The 24712-nt window shown below is 47.3% G+C and overlaps 1 protein-coding gene across 1 annotated transcript in view; it reads right to left on the reverse strand.

Annotated features, from left to right (window-relative positions):
• The window catches only part of SMO (smoothened, frizzled class receptor), a 54128-nt gene that overhangs the window by 23313 nt on the left and 6103 nt on the right, over window positions 1-24712 (reverse strand). The window contains exons 2-5 of the mRNA XM_030216846.1: window positions 14507-14712; window positions 9286-9495; window positions 5824-5996; window positions 4131-4350 (exon numbers count right to left, since the gene is read on the reverse strand). Of these exons, the coding sequence (XP_030072706.1) occupies window positions 4131-4350; window positions 5824-5996; window positions 9286-9495; window positions 14507-14712 (809 nt within the window). The remainder of the gene's footprint in view (window positions 1-4130; window positions 4351-5823; window positions 5997-9285; window positions 9496-14506; window positions 14713-24712) is intronic.

Here is a 24712-nt window from a genome sequence, read left to right on the forward strand (position 1 = left end):
TGACGCACGTCCGATACGCGCATCTGAAAAATTTATTTTCAGACTCGCGTGACGGACGTGCACCAAGTAGCATTTGGCACGCGAAGGTTATTACCGCCCGGTTACCGCGTGAGTCTTTACCGCTAGGTCAATGGATGGCGGTAAGGTCTCAGACCCAATTTTCATTTTGCCTCACATCCATTTTTGGCAAAAATGTTTAAAAAGGCCTTTTTTTACAGGTGCACTAAAAAAATGGATTGTCATGCACCCAAAACTCGTGCCTACACTACCGCAAGCCATTTTTTAGCGCACCATTGTAAAAGGACCCATTGGAAAACTGCATTAAAAAGTGTCCCTCAGATTGTCTCCTTCACAATTCATAACAACACCTGTACCTATCTGCAGGTGGTCGGAGGCAATGCACCCCAATCTGGAAGTATTTACTTATGGGAAATACTGCTGGGCAGACTTGTACAGTCTGTGCCCTGAAAAAGGCAGGTACAAATCAAGGTAAGGTATACACATATGAGTTTATCTTGTTGGGCAGACTGGATGGACCATGCAGTTCTTTTTCTGCCATCATCTACTATGTTACTATGTTATGTTACTATGTCTGAAATCTGGCACTGCAATTCGTACAGACATTTCTTTTACAATCAAATTACATTTTAAACATCCTAATTTATTACAAACAAAAAAAAGGGGTCAAGGGTTTCTATTTAATTTTAGAAGAGGTATGATGTTTTTGGACATAAAAATCTATCCATGATAGGGGTCTATAAAATACTGAGTGGAGTGAAATGGGTAGATGGTAAATCACTTGTTTACGCTTTCCAAAAATACAAGGACTAGGGGGCACACAGGGAAGCTACTAAGCAGTAAAATTCAAACAAACTGGAGAAAATATTTCTTCACTCAACGTGTAATTAAATTCTGGAATCCAATGCCAGAGAATGTGGTAAAAGCGGTTAGCTTAGCAGGGTTTAAAATAGTTTTGGATAATTTCCTGAAAGAAAAGTCCATAAGCCGTTATTAAGGTGGAACTTGGGAAAATTCACTGCTTATTTCTAGGATAAGCAACATAAATCTGTTGTACTCTTTCGGGATCTTGCCAGGTACTTCTGACCTGGATTGGCCACTGTTGCAAATAGGAGACTGGGCTTGACGGACCTTTGGTCTGTCCCAGTATGGCAACGCACATGTTCTTATCAGGGGTTTAGTTAACTGGAGACTGCTCTGCATACCATTGCACCCCCTACTCCTTTCTACTGGAGCTGGAAATGACAAACAGCATAGGAGAAAACCAACTGGCCAGTGCAGTATCAAGTATGTGAGTTCCCGAACGCTGCCAATTATCACAGAAGTAGCAAGTGAGCTCTTACCACCTACTAAATTGGTGGCAATAGGGGCTCAGGTAGTACATGCCATGGCCACGTGCCAATTAGAAAATTAGCACACGGCCATTAAGGACCTCAATTAAAAAATAGGGTTTTTCCCGCCGCGGTCGAGTAGCCTCGGTGCATGGTAATCCCATGCACCCACACTACCGGAGACTAATTTTATCACGGCTTGGTATAAGAGTCCCTAAATTACAAATAAAATACAGAACGTTATCTAACCATTTATTTATTTGTTACATTTGTACCCCACATTTTCCCACCTATTTGCAGGCTTAATGTGGCTTACATAGTACTGAGAAGGCGTTAGTCGCCTCCAATGAAAAACAGATACAAAGTGATGTTATTATCAAAGAGGATCATGTGTTACAGATACATTAGGAGAATCGTAGAGAAGAAGAGTTATATAGTGTTCGTTACGGGCTTTGGTTTCGTTGTGTTGCTGGATTCAGGCATTTAGGTTGGGTCAGTAGGGTATGCCTTTTGGAACAGGATGGTCTTCAGTGATTTCTGGAAGCTAAAGTGGTCATGGATTGTTTTCACAGCTTTTGGGAGGCCATTCCATAGTTGTGCACTTATGTAGGAGAAGCCAGATGCGAAAGTTGTTTTGTATTTCAAGCCTTTGCAATTTGGGTAGTGTAGATTTAGATATGATCTAGCAGAACCGACTCTGTTTCTTGTTGGTACATCTAAGAGGTCTAATTTACATCGTTGGCTTAGAGAACATTCTCCTGTAACAAGCAGTTTGAAGGAGAGCGAAATCAAGCAGTTAAACCGTGTAATCCTTATTTTTCAGCACCAGAGGGCAGCTCACTAAAAGATTGTAACTAGAGCTCAATTGCTTTACTGGATGAGCCACCAGGGCCGTGCCAACACAGTAAGCACGGTAAGCGCCGCAGGGGGGCGCCTGCCTTCAAGAGCGCCGCGCCGTCGAGCTGTATTTTAAAAAAAAACAACAACTTACTCCTCCGCTCCATCCCCGATTCCCCAGCGCTTTAAATTTACCTCGCTCCGCCTCCAACGTCTGCGCAGCGTCAGTGAAAGTGCTGCCTGTCTGACGTCTCTCCACCAGCCTTCCCTTCGCTCGTTCGTTCCCTCTGTGTCCCGCTCTCAAGGAAATGACGTCAGAAGAAGGCGGGACACAGAGGGAGCGAACGAGCGAAGGGAAGGCTGGTGGAGAGATGTCAGACAGGCAGCACTTTCACTGACGCTGCGCAGACGTCGGAGCCGGAGGTGGAGAGAGGTAAATTTAAAGCGCCGGGGAATTGGGGATGGAGCGGAGGAGGCTCAGGCCAAACCCAGCCATTTCCTCCATCGCGCCCCAGACGGCAGCTTGGGGGAGCAGCGCTCGGCTCTTTGGCACCGCCCAGCTCTTCATGTGCCTTGGAGCCAGGTAGGTCTGGGGGGGTGCGCGCGCGCCAACTGATAGTCTGCAGGGGGGCGCCAGAGACCCTAGGCACGGCCCTGTGAGCCACCCTAGATAATGACGGAGAAAGGAGTGTCCAGTACATAAAATATAAAACATGTTTCAGCATCTCTGTGCCTGTATCAGGGGAAAAATTAATAGTTCATCTGGGACTAATGATCCCACCTACGGTGCCGTGAAAAAAAGGAGAACATATAAAAACACAAACAATCTACATTTAGAAACCATTAATATACACAGATAAAAATACTAGCGTAACATGTTTTATTCAAATCAGACTAAAAAACATAAAAATTGCAAAAACAAAAAAAAAAACAGACCAAAAACACAAAAAAATGAACAATCTCTATATATAAAAGGCACCACCAACGTTCTAAATGAAGCCTCCAGCCGGAAGTGTGAAGGGGGAGAGATATCCGGTTTCCCCATGAGTGTCTGCCCCCGCCCTCGCTCTCTCTGTAACACAAACAGTGAAGGAAAACACAGCAAAGCACGAAATGAAATCGCTCTCTCTGTAACAGTGAAGGACTCAGAGGGGGGAGGGCAGAGAGGGCAGAAGCCCTCACTATCTCTGTAACACAAACACACACAGTGAAGGAAAACACAGCAAAGCAGGAACTCAAATCGCTCTCTCTGTAACAGTGAAGGACTCAGAGGGGGGAGGGCAGAGAGGGCAGAAGCCCTCACTATCTCTGTAACACAAACACACACAGTGAAGGAAAACACAGCAAAGCAGGAACTCAAATCGCTCTCTCTGTAACAGTGAAGGACTCAGAGGGGGGAGGGGAGAGAGGGCAGAAGCCCTCACTATCTCTGTAACACAAACACAGCACAGTAGGAAACTTAACACTGAAGGACTGGACTCCGAGGGGGGAGGGGACAGAGAGGACAGACAGCACAGGGGAAGGGAGTGAGGGCAGGGAGTGGGACACACACACTCCCACATGCACACAGAAGAAAACCTTGCTAGCCCCCGTTTCATTTGCATCAGATGATAGTGAAAAAACAAGTTAAAATCCCACATCCTCTACCTATATGTGAACAAGATATACAAATAGATCGAGTTATCTTGTGTAAACACCTGAGAATCCTGCAGTTGCTCACAATGAACTCACCGAACACACTTCATCTTCACTAGACACTTATTCCAAAACATTTCCTAACTCTTGTCTTTTTTTTTTTGGGGGGGGGGGGGGGTGAAGCATTAAAGCACTTTCCTCTCTTCTCTTACAAGTCAGGTTCCAAAATTTCAAACTTCCTAGCTTTGACATTTCAGATAAGGCTCGGGGGAAAGGGGGGAGGGCAATGATCAGACCAATGCACTGTACCTGGGCCACCGCCAGGATGGCAACCGTAAGCACGAAGGGGATGGACCATGTGATCAAGTGGAAGTAGGAGGTCCTTCCTGAGAGGGGTTGGTAGGTGGTCCCCAGTGCTCTGAAAGAGGTGTGCCAGGCATAGGTCAGCATGACAAACCAAATGACGCCAGACATCAGAGAGTAATAGACAATGATGAAGATGATGACGCAGGAGAGGGTCTCGTTGGAGCTGTGGAGAAAGAAAGAGGTCTTACTGATTTGTCTGTGTGCTCCCTATCACCTGGCCAGTAAGATCTACACTTCTTCAGTACTATCATGAAAAATAATGGTTCATGGTTTAATTAAACTACATGGCTTAGACTCTGGATGAATTAGATACGAGCTCAAAAAGTGTACTGCCACTCAATCTCATTTGCTTGGTTTTGGTTCTAGTGCCTGAGACTTACGTAAGTTGGTTCATTCAATGGAAGCTCTCAACCTTGTAGTTGTATCTTACATTCTTAACATAGAAAAGTGTAGGCAAATAAAGACTACACGGCCTATCCAGGCTGCCCATCCATGCCATCTACTCCCTATCACTCCTTTAGAGATCCTAACATGTCTTCTGATTCTTTTAAAGTTCATTAAAGGACTGAAGCAGAAGAAGCCATTACTCTTGAAGTGTATTAGCATAATGGCATGATCCTAATATAATTTCCTGTGCGTTCGAACATGGATTTAAATCCAAGAAGGAACACGAACCTCCACAGGTAATATTTAACATAATCATCTGTTGATCACCGCACCTTCTCCAAGAGTCAATAGGCTGTCATGTAACTTTTATAGCACTATAATATCTAAATCTGTGTTTATATTACATACCCAGCGGCGTAGCAAGTGCGGGCTATCCGCCCCGGGTGCACACTGCTGGAGGGTGCAGAGAGCAGCCGCGCGCCTGTCGGCTCCGTGGGTTCCCTGCTCCCTCTGCCCCGGAACAGGTTACTTCCTGTTCCAGGTGCAGAGGGAGCAGGGAGCCAGTTGAGCCAACAGGCGCGCAGCTGCTCTCTACACCCTCCAGCAGCCAAGAATGCACCCGGGGGGGGGGGGGGTGTCATTGCGCCCGGGGAGGGGGTCATGCTGCACCCTGGGGGGATGGATGCCGCTGCACCCGGGAGGGGGGGGGGGTGCGCAGCAGCAATCCACCCCAGGTGGCAGCCAACCTAGGATCGCCACTGTATATACCATAGGAGCTGGTTCTGTGGGTGCTGTGCTTGAGCATCCCGATATTGAGAAAATTCCTTGCATATGTCCAGGGAGGGGTTACTTCCACTGGGCTTAGCACCCCCAATAATTTTCAAAAGTTGGCTGCCATGTTATATACAGCTATGGAAAATATAAGCTATTCATTTCCAAGGCAATACTATAATCCTAGTGTTTCTGTAGCAGTTGAAAAATATTTTTATTTTTGTTACATTTGTATCCCGCGCTTTCCCACTCATATGTATAAAGTAGCTATTTGGTGACTGTTTTCTTGAATTTTGTTATTGTGTTGCCTCTGTACCATGTTGCTTATAGCAATCATCGATGGTAAACTATATTGTTTAACTCATCAATAACAGGGTAAAATGACATTTATGACCCCCTCCACAGTATTAGCCCATACCCATAATGAAGAGAAGTTACACCCTCCTCTCCACCACTGGAAGGAGAGGGTGGCACTTACGTGGGCTCCCCAAGTCTCATGGTGCCATCGGCTCTGCACACAATCTCCTTGCGGGCTCCATCCATGAACTGAGCCAGCCACCCAATGCTGCCCACAAAGAAGCAGGCATTGACGTAGAAAAGAATGACGGCTGGGTAACGGTTGGAATTCTTCCAGTCAGACACAAACGTGGCCTGGAGAGGAGGAAAGAAAGAAGTCAGACATTGAGGGGTCTCGGGATATGGCTCAGTGTATCAGCATGACGGGTAGACGAAGGAGCCACACTGCTAACTGTTTTCTTTGCCTGAATTGGCCAACGTGTGGGTACTGTGGATCTCTGCTGTTCTGTTGCTTCAAGTGCAAAGGTGAAGACCCCTGAAGAAGGCCTTGTGCCAAAACACGGCCCGTGTCGGGTCATTTGGGTCAATTTATTTCAACAAATAAACTTTTGGACGCTCTTACTCCCTGTCCGCCTTGGTCATTTGGAATTTGATCCACTTTCACCCCTGTTGTTTTCTGTTTGCCTCTTTGTGGAAGTTGTGGGCCCCTCTTCCCCTTTGTTTGCCTGGACAGACGAAGGAGCAACATCCCAAAAGAGTTCTTCCTGAAAAGTGTGATGTATGCATGGAATTCCCTCCAAGATCAAGGCAACGCTCTGGCTGCACCTTCTGACAATGGCTCCCCTTGCCTGCTACAGTGAAAGGGAATTACACTATATTAACTGGTACATGGCTAAGTACTACTACTAATCATTTCTATTGTTCTTCTCCATTGTTCTATTCCCTTAACGATACTTTGACTTTGTTTTCGCATAACTCCTCACAATGTAATTCATAACCGAGTTGTAACAAATTGTATTTCCACCATTCACAATGTATTGTAAGCCACACTGAACCGGCAAATAGGTGGGAAAATGTAGGATACAAATGCAATAAATAAATAAATAAATAAATAGCGCTACTAGGCACATGCAGCACTATACACATATACAGATACTTTCTCTGTCCCTAGTGGGCTCACAATCTACGTTTTTGTGCCTAGGGTCACAAGGAGCTGTAGTGGGAATTGAACCCAGTTCCCCAAGATCTCAGTCTGTTGACCACCCATTAGGCTACTCCTAATGAAGGAGTGGCCTAATGGTTAGTGCAGCAGCCAAGTCTAGCATTCATCAACTCTGACTGCAACAGCAGCGGTCCCTTAGTTCACTACCATTAGATATCACATTACTCCAATCTCTGCTCCTTTGGTCTTACTGCTGGAACCCCTGGAATAGACTTTTGAGTAATTGTGCCATGCTCATAGTGCCATCGGTAGGTCACTTGCCTACTGCACCCACAACCAAGTTTGAATCCCACAGAAGTCCTGCAAGGTCACAGCTTGAACTCCCGGCAGCCATTTTGAATCGGAACCAGGACGGGAGGCAGCAAGACAGTCTACAGCTGTGCCAGGCAGGAAAGAGGGGGCTCTTTCCTGCCCCGAAGAGGTCACTAGACCACCAGGGCACTACAGTAAGGTAAAGGAGGGGAGGGAAAGATAGGACACCCTTGGGGGGGGGAGTGATGGGACGGGATGGGGGTGTGACAGGGGCGGGGTGGGGCATGGCAGGGGCAGGGCATGTGTCCTCTTTTTTAGGGGAGCAAATATGGTAACCCTACTCTTTCTTGTTCTGTTTGTCTTTCTTGAATAAACAGTGAGCTCTGTTCAGCAAGGATTGTTTCTTACAGTTGTGTGCAGTGCTGTCTATGTGTAGTAGTGCTATAGACAGTGCGTTTCTTTCTAGCGAAAAAGGTGCCAGTACTCAAACGCCACGTCACCCTTCAGGGGTGGGATGATCACTGAGGGACCCACCCCACAATAGCCAGGCCCCCTGCAACCAGTCACAGAATCCATGACAAGGCAGAATCGGTGTGTAGAGCCTGAGCTCTTGGGAACCATGGGTCAATTTTAGCAGACAATGGAAAAGGTGCCGGTACTCAGAACCTCCCCCCCCCCCCCCAAGGTACCCCCTCAAAAAAAGCCCTGGCTATGGAAATAATAAATAGTAAAAGTAGCAAAGAGCCACTGGATTTCCAGGCACCTGACAGTCAGGGAGAGGAAAACCCTGAGACAACGTAGGGAACCTACAAAGTTTTAATATTCCAATCAGTGTTATTCTAACCTTGGCAGTGTTGTCACAAAAAGACGTAAAACCCACAAGTCCAAGAGTTTTAACTTCTAGAAAGTTCATGTTCAAAACAATTAAAGGAACAACCACCGAGGTGGAGAAACCGGATCCGCTACGAGAAGAAAAATGCATAATCCTTCGATTTCACCTTCAAGTTACCATTATGTACAGACTTCTGAGGCAGCCATTGTTTGCCGAAACATGGTGCCGTGTCGAGACCTATCTTCTACAATTAAAGAACATTTTTCCATCCTCTGTCTCCTTGGCTTTTTGGAAGCGTCTTGTTGATTACGCTACTCTTCTGCTGTTGCAAAACAAAGCGCATAAGTCACTGGTTTTCAAAATTCCCAGTTGATGACCATAGCTTTGGTCCGATATTTCAACATCCAGCCGAAGGGCATCCAGATAAAGAGAGAGGATGGGGGTGGGGATAAAAGTTAACCAAACAGCACCAATATTCAGCATTATCTGATTAACTTATTCTATAGAGGACCATGTAAATCACTGTTCTAATTTAAACTATCTGTTCATCGCATTGCATAGTCAGCGGTATGACTTAAAATTCACATAAGGGTTAACTGAATAAATAATCTGGTTAACTCTGACCAGGTTTTGGACTGCTGAATATTGACCCCTGGGTGCGGGAATATTGTTTGCAGGTATTATATGACAATAAAATGTATTGTTTTGCCACAGTGGATCAGGCACATGGTGTTAAAGGGGTGTGAAACCAGCACATCCTAGGCGTGTAAGACCCTATATGCAGCTTCAATAATTACTAGAACTTTCACTTCAGTTCATGCACCAAGTCACTTTGGAACCCCTGACCCCATGTGAAATATTGCGGGTTGATATTCAAAGATTGCTGAGTGCCTGACTTAAGCACCTAAGATTTGGCAAAATTTCTGCTGTATTCAGAAACCTAAGAATTAGGTTGAAAATTTGTTTCAGGCACTAAATTCAGGCTGGCTTTTCACGCACCTAAATGTAGGCACCTAAGTTAACAACCTAGCATGAAAATCAACAGTGAGCATCTAGCGTCCTTTCCCCACCCTGGCCCTGCCCATTTTTAGATGTCTAAATTTAGACACACAGCCCTAGTCAATTTTCAAAAGGGTAACTAAGTGCGAAAAATTACTTCTTCCTGTCTCTCAGCTTCCCACGTTCTTTCTCTTTCGTTCCTCCTTAATCTGCTCTCCTTCCTCTGGGTTCCCATTCCCATAGCTACCTTGTAGATTCCCTCCATCCCTTCCCTCATGCCTCCTTCACCCGCCCCCCCCCCCCCCCCCGATCCCTCCCTTCCGTTTTTCTTGGCTCACCAGGGTGAAGAAGGTGCAGAGGACAGTGACGGAACTGAAGCTGGCAATGTACACATGCATCTCACGATGTTCTGTCTCGGTGAACAGCGGGTTTTGGCACTGGATGCCGCAGCCCTCCACATCCTCGTACCAGCTTTTCGGATTATCCGTGCGTACCAGTGGTGCCTCACAGCGGCCCGAGCTGTTAAACTTGATGTTCTGTACCTCATTCTAGGACACAAAAGGAACAACCTGTCAAATAAATTTCACACAATAGATGCAAACAACAGATGTATCAGAGGGGCCAGGGTTTTGTGGTTTCTGCAGCTATGAGGGCAGTTCAGGCTCTAATCCAAGGTCAGGTTTCTGCTCCTTAGGGTGGCCAGGGTTGGGCAATCCCTGCAAGTCAAGAACTGCTCTTCTACTAAGACCTGGTGGCCTCTCAGAGAACAGCACTGGAAAATTTTGAGGTGAGCTCTCTACCATAGGAGGGCGCCAAAGGACTTCATCGCTGTATAGCTAGGAATGCTGGGAAATGTGGCAGAAAACATCTAATGGTTTCTGAGATGAGATGGCATGAACAGAAGCAGGGTTTAAATTCAACCAGAGATGTCTGCAGCAATAGGCAAGGACACACCTTTAAGGTGACTGCCATTTTCACATGCCAACTTCCCTGTGTGGCATCCCACAGGGATGCGCCCTGGTTCTGGTATTACTCAATGTATTTCTCGGTCGTCTGGCAAGCTTAGACCTGGACTCATGTGGGAGTGTGTCCTACTATGCTAACGACATCCTCGTCATGAACCCCAATGGCCTGGACCTCACCCCACTACATTGCTTTCTCACCTCTGCTACAAACTGGTTATGTCATGCCTCTAACTTGTTTCCAGGAGCTTCTAATGGGCTCCAACAGCCTCCTATGACTGAAGACTCTATTCTACTTTCTGGAACTCTGCGCTTGCTTTTTATGGCCCTGCAAGAGGGCACTGACTGATGATATTACATCCTGTCTAGGAGTATTTAAGGAAGTTCTCCATTCTCAACCAGTGCCTCAGCAACAGGCTTCTTGGTGTCCTGCTGATTCCAGTGGTGTTGCCTTGTTCCTGCATTCCTTCCTGCCTTGCCCCGTTCCAGAGTCCCTGCCTCTCTGTTCCTGCCTTGCCCCATTTCAGAGTCCTGCCTGTCTATTCCTGCTTCGCCCTGTTCCAGAGTCCCTGAATCCCTGTCTATTCCTGCCTTGCCTTGTTCCTGCATTCCTGACTGCAGCTCCATCCAAAGGTACTTTAAAGAACCACCCTCTGGCCTGTTCCTGACTTCATCTGCCTGCTGCCTGCCTTGACCTTTGTCCTGTTCCTGCTGACTTTGCCTGTCTAAACCCTGTTTCTGGTTCAGTTCGCGTCTGCCTGCAGCCTATCCTGGACTTTGTCTAGTGGTCATTGTCAGCGAGGGCCTGTGCTGTGCTTGCGTAGTGTAGGTGGTACCAACCTCACTATAGCCCAAGGGATAACATTCCTCAAACCATGACAGGCTGCTCGAGAATCACCACATCTTGAACCCAACCAAGACAGCTGAATCTTGGATCACCAGTCAGCCTTTTCAGCCCTCCACTGTACCGTTGTCATTAGGCTTCCCCATACCATAGTAGATTCCCTCAAGGACCTAGGTATTACCATTAATCATCACGCTGTTCTGTAGCTTTGTGCCAGTTCCAACCACTACGCAGTTCTCACACCTACACAATTCACCCCGCCATATGCACCTGTAAGTTTCCTGTCTCAGGTACTGCAATACAGTTTATGCAGGGACCACTAGTGCACTTACTAAACACCTTCAGTCTGTTCAGGACACCACTGTAAGGTGCTCTATCACACACTGAATTTCTATCACCTCCACCTCACTCCACTGCTCCGGCTCCCTTTTAAGATCCAGTTCAAGATTCTAGCTCTCACGTGTAAGGCCTTGAACATAGGAGCCAGCTCTGTGGGTGCTCAAGCACCCTCAATATTGAGCAAATGCCTTCACTGTGTACAAGTATGGGTAATGTGTGATAGGTTCAGCACCCCCAATCAGTGGCGTAGGAAGGGGGGTGCAGTGGGGCGGATTGCCCCGGGTGCAGGCCGCTGGGGGGGGGGGGGGGTTGGCTCTGCTGGTTCCCTGCTCCCTCTGCACCGGAACAGGTTACTTCCTGTTCTGGGGCAGAGAGAGCAGGGAACCAGTAGAGCCGACGCAGCTCCCAGCGACATGCACTCGGGGCGGTTCGGCTCTCCTGCCCATCCCTCGCCGCTTTCCCTCGTAAGTACGCGCTCCAGAGGGGGGAGGGTGCGCCGTGCTGCACCCGGGGGGGGGGGGTGCGCAGCAGCGACCTGCCCCGGGTGTCAGCTGACCTCGTTATGGCACTGCCCCCAATCACTGTGAAAAGTTGGCTCCTATGGCCTTGAACACCAGCACCCTGTACCATCTGTTCGCTGTACTTACTCCCCACACTTCAAGTCAGCTTCTTCGTTCGTCCAGTGAACTTAGGTTGTCCGTTCATAAGTACATAAGTATTGCCATACTGGGAAAGACCAAAGGTCCATCAAGCCCAGCATCCTGTTTCCAACAGTGGCCAATCCAAAGAGTAGCAAGATTCTAAAGAATAACAAGATTCCATGCAGAAGTTCAAAGTGTAGCAACATTCCATTTAGAACCCCAAAGTGTAGCAAGATTCCATTCAGAATCCTAAGTATATAAGTGTTAACATACTAGGACAGACCAAAGGTCCATCGAGCCCAGCATCCTGATTCCAACAGTGGCCAATCCAGGTCACAAATTCCCTCTGTGTCTCCTGCCAGGTTAAACTCCACACGATGCAGTGCTTTCTTTTCTGTAACCCCAACTCTTTAGAATGCACTGAGGTCTCGTTCAAAATATTCAAGATGGCCCTTAAGACACATCTCTTCAGCCAGCCTTTCACAAGGTGATCACATACAGGGTGTGCAGTGGGACAGGTAGCTACGCCTGTATTCTCCCCGCTTAGACCTACGAGCCCTGTTTTTAACATATTCCCCCAGGGTTTCCTCTTTTCTCTTTCCCATCACAAGCACTGGTATTCCCTTCATTATCTGTTATTTAGTTGGCAAACTTCCCTTCTGAAATCCATGGAAAGGGTGGTATAGAAAATACCATCATATGTAAACATGCCATTAAATATTTTCACTAACAATGTGACACTGCAGCTCAGCACTTTCAACCTTTGCAGGCTGGCTGTGATGATTTCATGATGCATCGCATAAGATCAGCATGTGTTTCCGATGAATTTTGAACCTGATGGGTCATGATGTCAGCATTGAATAGGCAGGAAGAATGACGTGCAGTGGCAGGATGATGATGGGGGGGGGGCTTCAGGAGACGGGCCAGCTGCAAGGAGGAATTACTCGCCTTTGCCTGGAGGAACCCTCCCTCCTCCCTGCCTAAGGTATGATTTTGTCTTGGGGGGGAGGAGGGGCTCTAGGAAAATGTATTTTGAGAATGTAAACCCTGGATAGAGGAACGTTAAAAAACAAACAAAAAAAAACAGGCAGATGATCAGAGGTAAAGAAAAGTCACAGAGAAGCCGGGAGAACTACTGCAATCTGCTTCTTGCTGGCCTCCCACTTAGTCACCTCTCCCCTCTCCAGTCGGTTCAAAACTCTGCTGCCCGTCTCATCTTCCACCAGGGTCGCTTTACTCATACTACCCCTCTCCTCAAGACCCTTCACTGGCTCCCTATCCGTTTTCGCATCCTGTTCAAACTTCTTCTACTAACCTATAAATGTACTCATTCTGCTGCTCCCCAGTATCTCTCCACACTCATTCTTCCCTACACCCCTTCCCGTGCACTCCGCTCCATGGATAAATCCTTCTTATCTGTTCCCTTCTCCACTACTGCCAACTCCAGACTTCGCGCCTTTTGTCTCGCTGTACCCTACGCCTGGAATAAACTTCCTGAGCCCCTACGTCTTGCCCCATCCTTGGCCACCTTTAAATCTAGACTGAAAGCCCACCTCTTTAACATTGCTTTTGACTCGTAACCACTCGCCTCCACCTACCCTCCTCTCTTCCTTCCCGTTCACATTAATTGATTTGATTTGCTTACTTTATTTATTTTTTGTCTATTAGATTGTAAGCTCTTTGAGCAGGGACTGTCTTTCTTCTATGTTTGTGCAGCGCTGCGTACGCCTTGTAGCGCTATAGAAATGCTAAATAGTAGTAGTAGTAGAGGAGTAGCCTATTGGTTAGTGCAGTGCAGCTCCTTGTGACTGGGTAAGTCACTAAACCCTCCATTGCCCCTGGTACAAAATAATACCTGAATATATGTAAACCGCTTTGAATGTAGTTGCAAAAACCTCAGAAAGACGGTATATCAAGTCCCATTTCCCTTTCCCCCTTTCCCTTATGACATCACAATATCAAAAGTGAGCCAAGTATCAGGCAATCAAGCCATTGTGACATCACTGATGAGGTTGGCTCTTATTGGTGGACTGAGCCTCCACCTACCCTCCTCTCCTCCTTCCTGTACACATTAATTGATTTGATTTGCTTACTTTATTTTTTGTCTATTAGATTGTAAGCTCTTTGAGCAGGGACTGTCTTTCTTCTATGTTTGTGCAGCGCTGCGTACGCCTTGTAGTGCTATAGAAATGCTAAATAGTAGTAGTAGTAGTCTCTTGTAATCAGAGGTGATATTGTGATGTCATAATGCCTCAGGCCACCAATAAGAGCCAACCTCATCAGTGATGTCACAATGGCTTGATTGTCCTATACTTGGCTCACTTTTATTACATAGCTCTTTGAGCAGGGACTGTCTTTCTTCTATGTTTGTGCAGCACTGCGTACGCCTTGTAGCGCTATAGAAATGCTAAATAGTAGTAGTAGTAGAACCCAAGGAAAGAGAGAGAAAGAGCAATAGATGTTGTGGACCTGAAAGAATAGAGACAGTCACAGAGTGAGGAAGAGAATAAAAGAGGCAAAGAACTTATTGGGGGGGGGGGGGGGGTCAGAGAAGCAGTGGACTTGAGAGAGTTTGCCAAGAGTTAGTAAGCTCGGGGGAGATTCATGGGGGGAAGGGCGCAATCACAGTAAGGCAGGAGACTCCAGAGATGTGCTGAATCACAGAGAAGGAGGGAATACGAGAGGAAAGGGAGAGTTACGGGGGGGAGGGGGGGGGAATCATAGATAGGTGGAAGAGCCAAAAAAAGGTCCCCGGGGTGTCTTCTTTTCTCACCAAGCAGCCTTCTGGAAAGCGGTCAGTAGAACATTTCAGGAAGTCAGGCCAACCTCTCTCACGCTCCACGATGGCACATGGACCCCTGGTAGCCTGGCACAGGCCTTGGCTGGGCAGGTCCACCCTATCACTCTCACACTTGGGCATGTAGACGGCACAGAGCAGGGGCTGGATGACATCCCAGCACCGAGGGGCATTCCGGAGGCCTAGCCGAGAACAGAAAGATTTCAAATTACCCATGAGCTGCTCATTAAACAGGTTCCCTAGTCAGACAGTAGCTGAGCAGACAAACTTTCTTGGTCTTTACCACTTGTAGTCATACAATTTCCCCTCCCCCTCTTTTCTTCCCCCTTCTCCGGGTGAAACAGGCTGTGGAAGTTTCTTTTGATGGGCAGTGTCTGCAATGAACTAGTTTTCTGCATACCATGACATGAACGAACCTCAATCTTAAGCCAGACTATGTTCTGTAAGATCTCAGTCTGTCACCCATCAAAGAAAGCTCCTTCTGCAGTTCAAAGGGTGTAATACGCAGTTACAATGTATTAAGGTAAGATTGAAAGTTTCTTTTAAACATGCCAGTGGCACCCAATACAACTGCAGCGATAAAGGAACTTGACCGTTGTATCAAGAACAGGGTCGATATTCAAAACAATTTAACTGGGCAGGAGACAGTGACGGCTCTACCACTAGGCCGACTGATGTGGGGACCTCAGGAGGACAGACTGAGCCAGTCTGGATTTTACTTCCTGGACTGGCTCAATTTATCCTCTTATTTCTGGAGCCATATCAGAACCCTACGCCTGAGCCTCAGACGACACTCGAGCAACATCTTGGACCGAACCAGCCGGCCAGCCTGTTTGCATCGCTCCATCCTCCCAGGCCGGCATTGCTCCTTTCCACCCCCACACAGGCCATGGTCTGGCTTTTCCCCCTTTCCTTCCTCAACCCCCTTCCCCAAGTCTACCTTCTTTTTTTTGTTTTCCAAAACTCAGCAGCGGCAGCGATTCCCATATGCTGCCCTGCTGCAGGCATCGGCTTCTTCTCTTCACTGCAGCCCACCTCTCTGATGTAACTTCCTGTTTCCTCAAAGATGGGCCGCAGTAGAGAGAAGAAGCCGGTGCCAGCGGCAGGGCAGCGTATGGGAATCGCTGCTGCCACCGCCTTTTCGAAAACAAAAAAGGAAGGTAGACTCAGGGAAGGGAGTTAAGGAAGGAAGGTGAAAATGCTAGACCATGCATGGGGGAGGGGGAGTTGGGAGAGATAGACAGAGAGAGATTGTGAAGGGAGAGATGTTGGACTCAGGGGGGAGTGGAATGCCAGGGTACATCTCATCTTTGCCACGGGCCGCCCCTGGCAGGAGAGCCTCCTGCCTGGTTAAATTGCTTGTGCCTACCTATCAGATAGCCCCCCGCCCCTGCATTGCCCAGGGGGTCTGTTGGTAGAGCCAGAACTTAATTGGTTAGCGGCGATATTCAGTCTACTAACCAGTTAAGTAAGTATTTAACAAGGTAACATAACAGATGACGGCAGATAAAGACCTGAACAGTCCATCCAGTCTGTCCAACAGTCACACTCCTTATCAATTCATGATTAAACTAACAATGAATGTGGTATAAAATACTTGATCCTGGCAGTGGCGTAGCCAAGGGTGGGCCTGGGTGGGCCCAGGCCCACCCACTTTGGGCTCAGGCCCACCCAGTAGCAGCACACCTATGATGTGGCTGGAAGGGATGCCCAAGCCCCACCAGCTGAAAACTCCCAACAGCTGTCCCTCCTACGTACCTTGTAAACAGCAGCGAGAAGCAACTGATACATACTGCTTGCACCGGCCCCACAGCCTTCTCTCTGATGTATTCCCACCTATGTGGAAACAGGAAGTTGCATCAGGGAAGGCTATGGGGCCAACATGAGCAGTGTGTATTAGTTGCTTCTCACTGCCAGTGAAAATCAATTTAAAAGGTATGCGGGGGAGGGGGGATGTTTGAGAGACCATAAGGCATGCAAGAGAGAGAGAGAAAAAAAAATCACTTGTGAGACAGGGCAGAGTTCTTCTGCCCACCCATCTTGGGCCCAGGCCCACCCAAAATTGGGTGTCTGGCTACGCCCCTGGATCCTGGTCTCTTTGCTATTTTGAGGACTTCAACCATAGAAGGTCTGCCCCAAAGTAACCTTATGTTCCAACTACTTGAGCTACCGTTGAAGCCCACTCCAGCCTATCCCAATCTGTCTTTATTGGCACAATCCTGCCATTTTAAGGGTGTGGAAGAAAATTTAAAGAACACATCCTAAGAAAGGATGCTGGGGGGGGGGGGGAACAGAATATACTTGATGTCTTCCCCATCTTGGGTTCCATTTCCTAAAGAGCATAAAGTTAGGACTGCAAAAAGGCTAACTTGATCTGCAGAGCTAACCAGGCACTGGTTGAATATCAGCAGGTCTTTTTTTGAGGGGGTACTTGGGGGCATTGAGTACCGGCACCTTTTCTATCATCTGCTAACATTGACCGATGATCCCCAAGATTTAATGAAAGAGCTCAGGCCGTACACACCAATTCTGCCTTGTCATAGATTCTGTGACTGGCTGCGGGGGGGGGGGGGCTGCCTATTGCAGGGTGGATCCCTCAATGATCACCCCACCCCTGAAGGGTGACCTGGCATTTGAGTACCAGCACCTTTTTTGCTAGAAAAAAACGCACTGAATATCAGCCAGTATGCGGTCAACTTCCAGCTGGCCCTGTAACTAGATATTGAATGCCAAAGCCTGGCATTGACTATCTGGATTCATTTCTGCCCATGGACGTCAGAGGCTTTAAATCGGCTGAGCACCCCAGGCTGAATATCACCCCCACCCCCGTTTTATGTAAGATTGTTAATTGTAAATTTTAAAAAAAAAACTAAAACTAGTTTTAAAAATAGCGCTGGAACAGCGCAGGGCTTTACCTCCCCTATGATCAGAGACAATAGCATGCAAATTTAAGCAAGCTATTCTCTCTGATCATAGGGTAGAAGTGCGGGAGGATTAATCCCGCACTTGTTTGACAGGTCTGGGCTAGCAAAAGCCCAGACCTGTCAAACACAGGGGCTGGAGGTCCATGGGACCACCAGACCCCAAATACCCCCAACCCGAGCAAAGTGAAATGGGGGCTGGAAGTCCAGCGGACCTCTGGACCCCCAACCCAAGTTCGGGGATGGGGCTGGAGACGCAGTGGGTCTTCAGCCCCCCCAACCCTCCCCCCCCAGCATCCCCTCAGATGTCCATGGTGGCCCAGTGGGCTGTGGTTCAATTCCCCCCCATCTGGTGATCTAGCGGCCCTTCCCTACCCCCTACCTTCATTGGAGGAGGGAGGTGGCCTCCCTCCTCTTCCATCGGCGCCACCTCGAAAATGGCGGTGCCCAGCTCAGGCCAGTGCATCCTGGGATGCGCTGGGTGGGGCTTCACACCATATAAGGCTGGTTGCTGATCATTGGGGAAGAATAAGTTTAGCATGCATTTGCATGTTAGTTGCACTCAGAGCCTGCAAGGGGCTCTGATCATGGGGCGGTAGCAAATGCAGGCGCTAGTATGGTGCAAACCAGGGGCGTATCTGCGTGGGGCCTCAGGGGCCTGGGCCCCCGCAGATTTCGCCCTGGACCCCCCTACCGCTGCCAACCCTCCCCCTCCGTTGTTGTCGCCTATCTTCGCTGGTGGGGGACCCCAACCCCCGCCAGCCGAGGTCCGCGTCCTCCTGCCACTGAGCTTCATTCTGTTTCTGAGTCTGACGTCCTGCACGTACAACGTGCAGCGACGTCAGACTCAGAAGAAACTTTCGGCGCCAGCTTTACTGGAAGAAGAAATGAAAGGACCTCGGCTTGGCTGGCGGGGGTTGGGGGTCCCCCGCCAGCTGACGGAATTCTTTTAATGGCAGCCGGCAGCGGCAGGAGGACGCGGACCTCGGCTGGCGGGGGTTGGGGTCCCCCGCCAGCGAAGGTAGGCGACAACAACGGAGGGGGGAGATTGGCAATGGCAGCGGCTGGGGGGAGGGGGATCGGCAATGGCGGCGGCGGGGGGGGCTATAATGTGCCCCCTCACTCTGGCCCTGGCCCCCCCTACCGCCGCAGTTCAGATACGCCCCTGGTGCAAACAGCCTCTAGCACCTGCATTTGCTTCTTATCATCAGCCCATAATTGCAATGTGGTGTCATTTGTAGATCTTTTCATTCTCCAGACGTAGTACAGTATAGTTATCGGTACCGATACTTCCAGAACAGCATACGGGCAACGTCAGAGATAAAATCACACTCCAGAGAATGACAGCGTGTAGCCACTCTTCAGCCTGTGTCGGGCATTTATTTATAAACACCTCAATAACTTGAGGCATCTTGAATTGTATTATTTTTTAGACAGCAGAACATGCAAACTGTTCAAGAGTGCCTTGGAAAGATGTTTACAAAGCACTGTACATTTGGAAATCCCAGGAACATGCACTATTTTAATTTCCCTGACCTAAACGTACCCACAAGAATGCCTCCTTTCAAATTGGCAAAACATCTACACGCTACGGAAGCCCACATAGCTTTCAGCCACATCTGGAGAAGCCCCATTTGCAGTCTGGTTATTTACTCCCATAAACAGCCCTTTACTTGGCTAGATACCTTTGAAAATTGCCCTCTTTAATTTTCCGAGGCAGTTCCACTACGGTCTGGGCCCTGCCACACTGCTTTTCCAGGGCATCTGCAGGATTCCTGGCACCTTTGCTCCTGGGAGTTTGCCTCCTCTATGTTCCTTCCCCATCTTTGGATGATACTTTGCAACGGATTCTATTTTTTTGCCTTACAGCTGCCAGATATGAAGTTATCTGTTTGTGGAAAGCACCCTAAGCCTCTCTTCTAGCAGATTGGAGGCTTCGCTTGCCTTACCTTCTGCTGATGGAAAAAACTTACAGCTATTAAAAACGACAAGGCACAATAATTTCCTCACTTATGGGCACCGCTGCAGACCTGCTTCTCTTCCTCTTAATGGTTTGGACTGAACTCGACAGTTTACACTCTGGTTTCTATGATTATTTAGTTCTCTCTGGTTCGTGGGTGAGGCAGGATGGGAGGGAGGGCAGTGGGAGGACGTGGTATAGGGTTGTTGATGCTCAGAGTTATATCTTTTATACTAATAGTGGTTTCTACTCTTTGTATAATGCTTTTCATACTGCTTTTGTTTGTGCATTAACCTGAAAACTTTAATACATTTCACGTGGGGAAAAAAAAAAGAAAATGACAGCAGATAAAGACCATACAGGTTATCCAGGTTATGCATCTTCTGTGCACACCAGGTTTTTTTTTAGATACCTTCTGAGATATTATGTTGAGTATCACCGGTCCTATGCTGTGGAATGAACTCCCTCCAGATTTGCGTCTGGAAGCTTCACTCCAGATTTGTTTTCCAAAAAACCTTTTTAATAATGCTATATCCTTCTTTTACTTAGGCTGGCATTGGAGGATGTAATGGCTGTTGCACCTGTATGGGCAGATATGATGGCTGAGTAATCTCTTTAATATGGAGTCCAGGTGTGCGGATGTTATAATGCCGTTGTATCGCTCCATGGTGCGACCGCACCTGGAGTATTGTGTTCAGTACTGGTCTCCGTATCTCAAAAAAGATATAGTAGAATTGGAAAAGGTACAGCGAAGGGCGACGAAAATGATAGTGGGGATGGGACGACTTTCCTATGAAGAGAGGCTGAGAAGGCTAGGGCTTTTCAGCTTGGAGAAGAGACGGCTGAGGGGAGATATGATAGAAGTGTATAAAATAATGAGTGGAATGGATCGAGTGGATGTGAAGCGACTGTTCACGCTATCCAAAAATACTAGGACTAGAGGGCATGAGTTGAAGCTACAGTGTGGTAAATTTAAAACGAATCGGAGAAAATTTTTCTTCACCCAACGTGTAATTAGACTCTGGAATTCGTTGCCGGAGAACGTGGTACGGGCGGTTAGCTTGACGGAGTTTAAAAAGGGGTTAGATAGATTTCTAAAGGACAAGTCCATAGACCGCTATTAAATGGACTTGGAAAAATTCCGCATTTTTAGGTATAACTTGTCTGGAATGTTTTTATGTTTGGGGAGCGTGCCAGGTGCCCTTAACCTGGATTGGCCACTGTCGGTGACAGGATGCTGGGCTAGATGGACCTTTGGTCTTTCCCAGTATGGCACTACTTATGTACTTATGTACTTATGTACTGTCCAATTTGATTTGTAGTTCACTGACTTTATTTTCATTCCTTCTCCACATCTCTCTAAAATGTTGATTCTGTTGTAAACCACTTCGATGGATTGTCTGTAAGGCAGCATATCAACAAAGCTAAACTTGAAACTTGTCCCATTCTTGCCTAAATTCAGATCCAGCTTCTCGTCACACATTCCATCGCAAGAGGAATGATTGAACTGCACAAGCTGTGATATTTACACTGGATCTACAAACCTATTTCTGAAACTATTCCACTGGATTCTGTACAGGTCGCCCACTTTTGAGCATGGATCGCAGATCTGCACGTAAAACTAATTAGCTAATTAAATGATAAATGCGTTAGAAAGCACTTGGCAGTAATTTAGAGTTACGCATGGATCTGCCCTATGCCATATTCAATAACATGGTCGTCTATATTTCATAGTGGGCAACTCCAAAGGGGGCGTGGCCACAGGAGGAGCAAGAGCGGGTCAGGGGTGTTCCCAACACTTAACTGTACACCACCTTGAGTGAATTCCTTCAAAAATGCGGTAAATAAATCCTTATAAATAAATAAGATAGGGTGAGGGGTTTAACAACATCAGGTTCACTGGGATATTATGGTCTTTAAGGAAGAGGGGTGCTAGGCTTTTGCAACTCAATGGGTTCGTATTTAACAGTTGTAGGAGAGTATGTGGGGGGTCATTGTTAGCATTGTTGAATAGTTATAATAATAGGGTGAGGGGAGGAGGGAGGGATTCTGTGAATTAAGGGTGGCAGGTAGCAGTGTGGGGGGTTGTGAGAGTTTATTCCTGCAAGTTGGAGGGTTGTTAGATTCGGGGAGTGGGGGAGAGGGGAGGAGACTTAGTAGAGAAGGGGGGGAAATCTGATCATAACAGCATAAGTTGGTGGTTCTGTATCTGAATCAGATGTTTAATAAAATTGTTTCCAACCTAAAGGGTGGGGGGTGGGGATAAATGGTTAAAAGTTTGATGACAAATTATATTTGTTGACTACTAGTATGGGTATTCTGTTTTATATGTGGGTGTAGTTTTTTTAAGTTCTCCTATTTGTAAAGTGTTTTCATTGAATTGTCATCAATAAAAATGTTGAAACATAAATAAAACAGTTGGTTATGAGCATTTACATCAGCCTTTGGCAGGCATAAATACTTATGACCAAAGTTAGGCACGAACCCACGGATTCTATACAGCGCGACTTATGCTGCATGCATAGGGTTACCATATTTTGTCCCCCTAAAAGGGGGACACATGCCCCGCCCCCACCACAACACACCGCCCACCCCATTTCATGCCCTTGCTCCGCCCCCGTCACATTTTCCCCTCCCCCTGTCACACACCCCGTCACACCCCCTCCCCGTCACCCTCCTCCCCTTACCTTACTACTGCCCTGGTGATCTAGTGACCTCTTCGGGGCAGGAAAGAGCCCCCTCTTTCCTGCCTGGAGCGCTGCCTTGCATGCATCCTTCCTGTTGGTGATCTCGGCGCCGATTCAAAATGGCCGCTGAGAGTTTAAGTCTCGCGAGGTCACTTGAACTCTTGGCGACAAGATCACTAACAGGAAGGATGCATGCAGGGCAGCGCTCCGGGCAGGAAAGAGGGGGCTCTTTCCTGCCCCGAAGGCGGAAGAGGTCACTAGACCACCAGGGCACTAGTAAGTAAGGGGAGGCTAGCAATCTGCCCATTTGTCTGGATTTCTGGACAAACGGGCAGGCTGGCAGGCAGGCCGTCCTATAGGATGGCCCGCCCACTTGTCCAGAAATCCAGACAAAGGGGCAGATTGGCAAAACCCGCCCGGTTGCCCGGACATGTCCTCAAAAAGTGGACATGTCCGGGTAAATCCGGACATATGGTAACCCTATGCATGCACAAATCTGGTCATATTCTGGATTTGCATAATTAGTTAACAAGCCAATCAGCACGGATAACTGCCACTTAATAAGCAAGTACTGACACTAATTGTCATTAATTAGAGTTTGTGTGCAGAACTATGCGTATTCTACAACGTGATGCACGTAAATTCTAAGTTGCATATTTAGAAAGGGGGTGTGGCTATGAGCGTGGAATGGGCGGGTCGTGGGTGTTTCTCAAATCTATGCACATTGTTACAGAATACACCCGATCCGCGACTAATTCAGGCATCAGGGATTTATATCAAGGTTTACTTGGCGTAACTGCCCATGACGTTTAGTTGTGCAGACAGACGCGAGGCGTATTCTGTAATGTGTGTGAAAATTTGGGTTTATTCTATAAAGTACACCTACATTTAGGCGTATTTTATAGAATATGCCAAGGTGTAATTTTTTTCATTGTGGGTTCTTCAGGCGGCACAGATAGAATTTAGCCCAAATTGTACACTAAGCTAGTATACCATAAAAGTCATTATGCACAGAACTCAGTTTACAGAAGACTAGCTTAGCGTGCCACTTATTAATCCCCCCCCCCCCCCCAATGGACCAGATTCTATACATCACACCTAAAAATTTGGCACCAAAATGAAATTCGCTTAGACGTATTCTATAAAGTATGCTTTAATTTAGGCATACATTATAGAATAAGCCTAAATTTCCACGCATTATATAGAATACACCGAGCGCCGGTCCACGCAACTAAATTTACTAAATACTGATGGCTAAATTATTCACGGAGCGGGTTTATTCTATAACATAGTAACGTGGTAACATAGTAGATGATGGCAGAGAACAACCTGCACGGTCCATCCAGTCTGCCCAACAAGATAAACTCATATGTGCTACTTTTTGTGTATACCTGACCTTGATTTGTATCTGCCATTTTCACGGCACAGACCGTATTAGTCTGCCCAGCACTAGCCCCGCCTCCCAACCACTAGCCCCCCCCCCCCCCCACACACACACACAGCTCTGCCACCCACCAGCTACCACTAAATGTGTGCTACTGTTGGGTGGGCCTGAGCCCTAAGTGGGTGGGCCCTGGCCCACCCAGGCCCACCTGTGGCTACGCCACTGTCTGCCTTGGCTCCTGTTTGGGTGATTTACCTGCCACTGCTGCTCCTCGGCAGAGGCCCAAGGGCTCACTTTTCCTCACCAGCGTGACACTATCACCCCAAAGGTTTTAGAAATGCCCACAAACCACCATACCATGCCCATAACTATGCCCACTTTTCAACTATGCAATTTATATTTACGTGCACCACGTTACAGAATACGCTTAGACAGTAGTGTGTGTAATTTCTAATTAATGCCAATTAGTTCTGATAATTGCTTAACATCCAATTATCAGCACATACTTAAGTTATGGAATACGCTGTGAATTCCATGTGGAAATCTCAACGCGATATATAGAATCCCGGGTATTATGTCTAAAGTCAATAAGGGCACTGGACAGTTTTTTAGGAAGCTGCTCCTGTTGGCAGGGGAAGTTATCCTTCTCCAGTAGTGGCCCTCACTGGCATAGTGACATATTGCACCGCTCAGCGTGCTGCGGTGGCTAAGAAAGCCAATAGAATGTTAGGTATTATTAGGAAAGGGATGAAAAACAAAAGTGAGGACATTATAATGCCATTGTATCGGTCCATGATGCAACCGCACCTCGAATATTGTGTTCAATTCTGGTCGCCGCATCTCAAAAAAGATATAGTGCGGAGAAGGGCGATGAAAATGATAAAGGGGATGGGACGACTTCCCTATGAGGAAAGGCTGAAGTGGCTAGGGCTCTTCAGCTTGGAGAAAAGGCGGCTGAGGGGAGATAAGATAGAGGTCTATAAAATAATGAGCGGAGTGGAACGGGTAGACATGAATCATTTGTTTACTCTTTCCAAAAATACTAGGACTAGGGGACATGCGATGAAACTAATAAGTAGTACAATTAATACGAATTGGACAAAATCTTTCTTCACTCAACATGTAATTAAACTCTGGAATTCATTGCCAGAGAACATGGTAAAGGTGGTTAGCTTAGCGGGGTTTTAAAAAGGTCTGGCCGACTTCCTAAAGGAAAAGTCCATAGACCAT

The sequence above is a fragment of the Microcaecilia unicolor genome, chromosome 10 (genome assembly GCF_901765095.1).
Source record: "Microcaecilia unicolor chromosome 10, aMicUni1.1, whole genome shotgun sequence".
NCBI classification, from domain to species: domain Eukaryota; kingdom Metazoa; phylum Chordata; class Amphibia; order Gymnophiona; family Siphonopidae; genus Microcaecilia; species Microcaecilia unicolor.